The sequence below is a fragment of the Rhinopithecus bieti genome, unplaced genomic scaffold (genome assembly GCF_001698545.2).
Source record: "Rhinopithecus bieti isolate Rb0 unplaced genomic scaffold, ASM169854v2 scaffold_13689, whole genome shotgun sequence".
Lineage (NCBI taxonomy): Eukaryota > Metazoa > Chordata > Mammalia > Primates > Cercopithecidae > Rhinopithecus > Rhinopithecus bieti.
This window is the reverse complement of record NW_016808044.1, coordinates 251896-261327: the sequence shown is the minus strand read 5'-3', so window position 1 is coordinate 261327 and position 9432 is coordinate 251896. Positions and strand designations below refer to the sequence as shown.

At 36.1% G+C, this 9432-nt stretch overlaps 1 protein-coding gene across 1 annotated transcript in view; it reads right to left on the bottom strand.

The window, feature by feature from the left end:
• Window positions 1–2725: 2725 nt before the first annotated feature.
• LOC108537686 (disintegrin and metalloproteinase domain-containing protein 18-like) overlaps window positions 2726–9432 on the bottom strand; it is a 57572-nt gene continuing 50865 nt past the window's right edge. Inside the window, exon 6 of the mRNA XM_017885346.1 lies at window positions 2726–2874. Within this exon, the coding sequence (XP_017740835.1) occupies window positions 2804–2874 (71 nt within the window). The 3' untranslated portion in view covers window positions 2726–2803. The remainder of the gene's footprint in view (window positions 2875–9432) is intronic.

Here is a 9432-nt window from a genome sequence, read left to right as displayed (position 1 = left end):
CTCTAAGTAGATCTTCCAGTACTGTGTTGAATAGAAGCAGTGAAAATGGACATCATTACCTTATTCCTGATCTTAGAGTAAATGTTTTCATTCTCACCATTACATACGACATCCACTGTGGATTTATTAATTATACCTTTAACTATTTTGTGATAGTTTCCCTCTATTTCTAGCTTCTTGAGGCTTTTGATCATTAAGTATACTGAATTTTGTCAAATGCTTATTCTGCCTCACTTAGGATGACCATGTGGTTCTTTTCTTTCATTCTATTACATAGATTGGTTTCTACATATGATTGGTTTTCATATGTAGAACTTCATGATGTGTCTTATAATTGTATTTGATACAAACTCTATAGGAAACGAGCCAATGAAATACTCTGCATTCCTCTTTTATCCTATTGTTTGAGAATAAAGACATATATTTTGCCTTCTACATTCTGGATATCAGGTAATGGTATCACAATATACACAGTTGCTTAAAACACAAATCTATATTTCAACAACATAACTTACCTGCACCTTACTCATAATAACAAAAAATGTAAAAAACAAGTTTTATGTACCATGGCTAAATGCCTTATAAAATATCTCATAAAGTCTAACAACATACTCACAAGTTGGCATAACTTTACCTACTTTACTGTTAAGAAAATTAAAGATGCAGAGCAGTTAGAATTGTTTTGAAACACAACTAGAGACTTGCATGTGTCACTTCCTTTAACACTTTTCAGCCTTCTAACCATTATCATACATATGGTATTAATTTTTCAGAGCTCAAGTATCATTTGCTAAACTTTCTAAGAATTGGTATGAGAAAATCTCTCAGCATAACTGTGCACTTTTTGTCAATAAAGGATCCATTCTACAGCTGTGCGGTGACATCACGTGCATGTGATTTTCATTGGCATTTCCCTGATGATAGTGATGTTGACCATTTTTTCATGTAATTCTTGGCCATTTGGATGTTTTCTTTTGAGAAATATTGATTCAGGTCCTTTGCCCATTTCAAAATAATATTATTTGTTTTTTGTTATTGAGTTTAGTCACCTATAAATTTTGGATATTAACCCCTTACTTGATGTATAATTTGCAAACATTTCCTGTTATATAGGTTGTCTCTTCACTCTATTGTTTCTTTTGCTATATCAAAGCTTTTCAGTTTAAAGTAATCCCTTCTTTTCTATTCTTGCTTTTCTTGTCTTTTGAGGTTCAGAATAAACAAATATATAGAGCTAGCAGGTAGATAAGTGATTGCCTGGGGCCAGTGAAGTAAAGGAGAAGTTAGCTGGAAAGTAGAAGAAAACAATGGGGAGTGATTTCTAATGTTTCTGGAGCTTCTTTTCTGGGTGATGAAATGTTCAAAAATTGATTATGGTGATGGTTGCACAGTTCTGTGATCTTACTACAACCTTTGCATTGCATACTTTAAATGAGTGAATTGTATGATATGTTAGTTATGTTTCAATAAAGCTAGTTAAAATCAAGTTCAAGTTGACTGTTTAGCCTTTTTATGTGCTAGGAATTTGGTATGCTTTGTTTTTTCTATTTGAGACTGTATTTTTAAATATTTAAGAATTATTTCCCTAGTAGGCATATATTACTTGAAGAATAATGAAAGAAAAGTTAAGCAAACCATTTATTTTCACTCAGACAAAATGTAAGCACAAAGTAAATATGAGCACAAGCATAATTTCATGAATGTGCTTGTGATGTGTATAGATACATCGCCATTATTGGTGTCTTTCTTAATATTCTGTGGCCATACAATTTGCAGAAATGGTGTTTCAGAATCGGCAATAAGGAAACCTATGTGGAAATTCCCAGCATATCACAGTATCCTTTCTTCATTCGTCTGCTCATCTTACATCACCATACTTCCAAGCCCCAACAAACACAGACACACACACACACACACACACACACACACATACACACCCCACAAAACCAGACTTTGTCCAATTCCAAGAAGAAGCTCTCCTAGAAGAGAAGAGGGAGTATTACCCAGAGTCATCCCCTACACTCCGGGTCTCGGTGACCTCAACCCAGAATGGCAAAGGAAGTATGGGCTGTAGGTGTCAGACCCTGTCCAGCCTCCCTCCTTCTCCCAGCTCTCCAGGAAATGCACCCTCTTGAGCAGAGTCAGGTTAAGTGAGGAACAGCTATCTGAGTTCTGGGCTGAGCCCTCCAATTAGTAGGTTCAACCAGATTCCAGTGGCACAGTGGCCCTGAAACTGGGCAGGCTCTGACCGTGTCCCTCCCCAACCTGGCCTAAGGTTCAAGACCAAGGAGGATGATGCCCGCCTGTCCTTGAGGCTCTGGGGCTCTGGAGCAACGGGCTGTTTCTTCTGCCCAGCTTGGCCTGAGCTACTGGAACAGGGAGGGTGACACATGCCTCCTCTCTGGACACTGAAATGCAGTCATCGTACGCAGCAAAATTCTTCACTTGCAGTGACCCGCGGAGGTCAGCCGGCCCAGCTCTGAGAGGATCAGCAAGAGAGCATTGCGTGGCCAGCGGCCTCGCCACAGTAATGGCTGCTGAGCATGGAACAGGGCTGCTTCTGGCCAGGGCTGGGGAGGCCGAGCGGAGCCCAAGAACGGTGGAGTCTAGAGGGCACGGCCCAGACCCAGCTCTGTGGATCCCAGAGACTCGTGGAACTTGGAGTCAGGGGGCTCCCCACCCACAACCGGATGCATTGGAGGAGGCACGTGGGAAGGCACGCAGGCTTTATTTTCCAAAAGTTTAGCATTTACAATGCATTCGGGGATAACATAAGGTTATAAAGCACATTTGTTCCTTTAGTTTATTTGCTACGGAAGTTCTGTGCAATATTAATGTTCCACATCATAGCTTTCTGATACAGCGGATGAATTACTATAGTGAAGAAAAACAGAAAAAATAGAAATTCACAATATGTTTAGCAGTAGCCAGTGCCTATTTTAAACCATATTTACTACTGAATTTCTACTTTATAATTGCTAAAATTCAAAGATTATTATAGATAAGTTTGGTTATCTATATTATAGATGTTATATTATCTACATTATAGATAAATTTGGTTCTTATCTATATTATAGGTAACTTATCTATATTATAAGGAGTCCAACTAAAAAGCTAAACATAAAATAAATGTATATGTTTTCATACATAGCATTGATTTATAATTTACCAGGCAAACTATGAAATGACTATGTAAAACAATCAAAATCCATTTATTCAGTTTTATGTACTTTGTTTCTTAGAAAACCTATGGCTTAGGGAGACAAAATAAAAGGTTAGTCTTTATTTTTTCCCCATTAATATGACATTCACACATGAAAACAATAGAATTAACATGGAAATAAATTTCATTTTATAGTTAATATTCCGGTTGCTGACTTTAATTTTTTCACAATTTCTTTATTCAGTTTATAAAAATACTTTATGTAGTATTGTATGTAATGTAAATATGTAAAAATACACATTCTAACCATTTTTAAGTGTACAGTTCAGTGGTACTAAGTACATTCATATTGCTGTGAAACTATCACCATCTGTCTCCAGAAACATTTTCTTCTTGCAAAAATGAACTTCTGTGCTCAATAAAGAATAACTCCTCATGGGGCCGGGCGCGGTGGCTCAAGCCTGTAATCCCAGCACTTTGGGAGGCCGAGACGGGTGGATCACGAGGTCAGGAGATCGAGACCATCCTGGCTAACACGGTGAAACCCCGTCTCTACTAAAATACAAAAAAAAAAACAAACTAGCCGGGTGAGGTGGCAGCGCCTGTAGTCCCAGCTACTCGGGAGGCTGAGGCAGGAGAATGGCGTGAACCCGGGAGGCGGAGCTTGCAGTGAGCTGAGATCCGGCCACTGCACTCCAGCCTGGGCGACAGAGCGAGACTCCGTCTCAAAAAAAAAAAAAAAAAAAAAAAAAAAAAAAAATTAAAAAAAAAAAAAGAATAACTCTTCATTGAACGATACGTATTCAATAACTTCCCATCCTCTGTGGCCCACAAACACAAGAAAATATACTCAATATCACTAATCATTAGGGAAATGCAAATCAAAACCACAATGAGATATCTTCTCCTCACACCCATTAGGATGGCTACTATGTTTTTTTAAAAAGCAGAAAATAACAATCCTAGCAAGAATATGGGCAAACTGGAACCCTTTTGGACGGCTGGTGAGAATGAAAAATTGTAAAACTACTGTGGAACACAGTATGGTAGTTCTCAAAAATATAAAAATGGAATTACCTAATTTCAATTTTGCAATTTTTTTCTTTGGCCAGACATTCTTAAGTTGTCCTTCTGCGGAATACTCTTGCTTATATACCTTTCATGCAATATTTAAAAACAAAATCAAATATTGATTGTCTTCTCCAGTTTGTAGAAGGGAACAAAATAAGGTTGGCTCTTTTACAATTATTTTCCACACTTCCTTCTAAATAAAATATTTGTTTGACTTACAAACTATAATAACATAAAAAATTAACCTCCAAATAGCCAAAATTTTTATTTCACTGAAGTATTTATTTTTTAACCATGTGCTTTTGGTTGTGATATATGTTGTATGTCATATTTATTTAAATAGTCCTATACACCTTAAAGACTTTATTATTTATATATTTTGTTAATTCACATAATTGATAATTAATGTATCAAGATTTACAGTGTTGCTATTAAAGAATAATGACTTTCTGACTCTCTATGACCTGAACACATTTTTGAAGTCTACTACACATCACTGAAGGCATGATAAATAATACAGTTACTCATGATTGTATTAAAATCTCTGTTAACTAAAAAGAAGCCAAGTGCTAATATCCAAGACAATAGGGGAAAGGCCTTGAAGACATTTCAGGGACCTTTGTAGCAGCTCTTTCCAAAATATAGAGATGCCATCCTTATGTTCAAGTAGGTCAGAGGCTAATAGGAAACTAGACATATTGAAGAAATGTCATAGCTAGATATACTTTACAAATTCATTTTTAGGATGTATACAACTTTCCCTGGGAATGCAGTTAAAATAATCTATCTTTCTCTATCAAAAGTAACTACAGAAAGAATGTCACATTTGAGATTTAAGCTAATTGGGTGAGTAAATAAACTTTTTATGAGAGTAATATTAAATTATTCAAAAGTTTTAAGTGTGAGTGTTGATTTCTCATCTTAGAAAGATTTTGCAAGGTGGTTGTTTGGGAAAGTGGTTGTTAAATACAATCTATGGGAGGTTATTGTTGAGCTGAGTTCTTACACTAGTCTCCAACAGAACAAACTGAAATGGAGCCATTCATCCTAAGGTGCCATGTAACCAAACTGAAACTCAGTTGTTTATCTGACTTTCCAAGAAATCAGGAGAGGAATTAAAGCCTAATCCTTACACAGGTCAATGTCAGCTTATGTGATAAGAAAGTGCCCTCTGCTCTAACATTTGCAGGGAAATATAACCTGAAGTCACCTAATGTTAACCAATCTACTTTTTAATGTCATAATATTTCCTTGTTTCTGCTGAAAGTACCTTATAAAAATGCTTTCTATATTTTATGAAGTTCAAATTTTCCTTATGGATCATGATTTGTTCTCATGTAAAATAACTCTTGGTATAGTTCTGGGTCTCCAAAAGTTTTGTTTTCTTCAAAAAGCTCCATAACTTTATCTTTACATTTATGTTCATGAAATAACTTTTTGATTTTCTGTTTTGAAATAGTTTCATATTCATGGGACATTTCAAAGAAATGCACAGGAAGGTCCTGTGTACCCTTTACTGAACCTCCTTTATGCTAACATTTTGCCTAACTATAATATAATATGAAAATCAGAAAATTAGTATTGATGTAATTCACAGAGATTTGACATATTTCACCAGGTATACACGATCTTATGCTGGCATGTGTGTAGTTGTGTGCAAATGATCACATGCATAATAGCATATAACTATAATCACATTAAGATACAGAACTATATTATAAACACAAGACTTTTGATGCCTTCCCCTTTATAGACATACACATCAAACTCTCCCACAATTCCTAGTCCCTGACAATCATTAATCTTTTTCCCATACTGATTTTTTTTCTATTTCAACAACTTTATATAAGTCCAATCACACAGTACGTCAGCTTTTGAAAATGGCTTTGTTTTAGTTAGTATATGTCATAGTATGGATTTACTCTGCTTTTGGTAACCATTCACCTATTGAGGAGCATTGAAGTCATTTCTAGTTTTTCATTATTATTAATTAAAGTATTATGAACATTTGAATTCATGTTTCTGAGAAAACATAATTTTCATTTCTTGGAGATAAATGTCCAAGAGTAAAATTTTGGTCTGTACCTTTTTAAAGAAAACTTAATTACAACAGAGGATAGGAAAGTGTGAGTCTAAGGATGCTGTCAAAATCAGTGGAGACTGTGATGGTAAACAATTAAGAAAAGATGGTATATATATATATATTATCTTGTTTCACACACACATATATATAAACAAGCTAAATTATACAGCAGCTAGATGTTTAACAAAGACAACCAAAGAAAGAGATCACTAAGGATGGTTCATTGGGGATTAGAGGGAAGAAATAAGCTTCAAGGGCTAGGTTCAAAGACTATTTTTGCAAAATCACTTGGATTTAATTGATCAGACTATGGAGCAATTTATGCTCCAAGGCATGTTGAAAACAATTTAGCAATCAGCCTGCAATTGGTATAAGCTAATAGGTGGGTGTTACGACCACTGTAAGAAGAAGTCATCCTAATTAGAACTTGAGGGGTGAGGGGTGTGTGCGATAGAAGTAGAAATAAAGTGATTGCATTAAACTAAAAAGCTTTTGCATAGCAAAAGAAACAATCAATGAAATAAAAAGATAGCCTATAGAATGAGACAAAGTATTTGCAAACTATATATCTGATAAAGGGTTTCATAATATCAAAATATCAAAAATATGTGTGGGATGCCAGGCACCATGGCTCATGCCAGTAATCCCAGCACTTTGAGAGGCTGAGGCGGGAGGACTACTTGAGCTCAAGAGTTTAGACAAGCCTAGGCAACATACGGAGACAGTGCCTCTACAAACTTTATATATATATATATATATACACACACATACACATATATATTTGTCTGTGTGTGTGTGTGTGTGTGTTTGTAGATCTCATACAACTGAATAGCAAGAAAGCAAACAACCTGATTTAAAAATTATCAAAGCAGCTTAATAGACATTTCTTCAAGAATACATAGAATTGAATAACAGGTATCAGAAGGTACTTAATATCACCAATAATCAGGAAAACATAAATGAAGACCACTATGTGATATTACTTTCTACTTAGAATGGCTTACTTCACATCTTAGGTTAACATGGTTGTTATTGAAAAAAGGGAAAAGAGAGCAAGGTTGGTAAAGATATGAAGAAAAAGGAACTCTTGTACAGTATTGGTGGAAATGTAAATTGGTATAGCCATTATGCAAACAGTATGAAGGTTCTTCATAAATGAAAAATAGAACTACTATATGATGCCACAACCTCACTTCTGGGTATGAATTCAAAGGACTTGAAATCAAGACCTTGAAGAGGTATTTGCATGACCATGTTCATTGTAGCATTGTTCACAATAGCTATGATATGGAAACAACCTAAATGTCCATCGTGGGTAAATAGATAAAAAAAAATGTGCCAAATGTATGTAATGGAATATTACTCATCCTTAAAAATGAAGAAAATTCTCTTATTTGTTATCACATGAATAGATGTAGAGGACATTATGCCAAGGGAAATATGCCGGACAAAATTTGTGTGAAATATGTCAGACAAAAGTTACATAATCTTAACTATATGTGGGCTCAAAAATAATTAAATTCATAGAAGTAGAGAGTAGAACAGTGGTTGCCAAGGGATATGGGAGCAGAGAATGGGAAGGTGATGGTTAAAGGGTACAAAGATTCAGTTATGCAAGATAAATTCCGGAGCTCTACTATACACCACAGTACCTATAGCTAACAATACTGTATTGTATACTTGATATTTGCTAACAGGGTAGATCTATGTCAAATGTTCTTACCTTGTTAAAACAACAATAGTAATAAAGAGTTTGGGAGGATATTTTGGGAGCTGATATATTTATGGCCTTGATGGTGATGATGGTTTAAAGGGAAATATTTATTTCCAAACTCATCAAGATGTATATATTAAGTATGTATACATATTTGTATGTCAATTATACTTCCATGAAGTGGTATAAAGCTGATAGAATAACTAGACAAAAATAATCAGCAAGGATATAGAAGACTTGAACAACACCATCAACCACCTCGACCTACCTGTATTCTATAGAACTCCCCACACACGCAGTGGGTATTCACAATAGTAAATACACCTTCTCTTCAAGTGTATTTGGAATAGTCTTCAGGACAGACTATATACTAGGCCATTTAAAAAGTCCCAAAAAATTTAAAATGATTTTAAATTTACAATGATTGAAATCACATGAAGTATATTTTGTGCTCAACTAAGTTGAAAATTAACAAGACAAAAAATATGAGAAATCTATAAATATTTGGGAATTAAACAATATTATGAGTTTATTACTCATAATGTATGAGTCCAAAGGAAGAATTCACGAGAAAAAACAGAACATTTTGAACTGAATGGAAATGAAAACATATGCTATCAAAATGTATAGAATGCAGCGAAGCCTAAGGGAAAATTTATAGATTTAAATGCCTATATCAGAAGAACAAAGATCTCAAAACAATGATGTAAGCATTGACCTTACAATTACTAGAAAAAGAACTAGCCAATCCCCAAGCAAGGAAAAAAAAGTAGATAAGAAATATTAGCCTGTAATTAATGAAATACAAAACTGAATAACACCAGCGAAAAATAATTATAACAAAAAGTTGGATCTTTTAAGGATCTTTAAAAATATCAGCGGGGCGGAGCAAGATGGCCGAATAGGAACAGCTCCAGTCTCCAACTCCCAGCCCGAGCGACACAGAAGACCGGTGATTTCTGCATTTTCAACTGAGGTACTGGGGACATCTCACTAGGGAGTGCCGGACAATCGGTGCTGGTCAGCTGCTGCAGCCTGACCAACGAGAGCTGAAGCAGGGCGAGGCATCGCCTCACCTGGGAAGTGCAAGGGGGAAGGGAATCCCTTTTCCTAGCCAGGGGAACTGAGACACACAACACCTGGAAAATCAGGTAACTCCCACCCCAATACTGCGCTGTAAGCATACAGGCACCCCAGGAGAATATATCCCAAACCTGGCCGGGAGGGTCCCACGCCCACGGAGCCTCCCTCACTGCTAACACAGCAGTCTGCTGCGATCTATCAGCAAGGCAGCAGCGCGTCGGGGGGGCGGGCGCCCGCCATTGCTGAGGCCTAAGTAGGTAAACAAAGCCAATGGGAAGCTCGAACTGGGTGGAGCTCACACCAGCTAAAGGAAGCCTG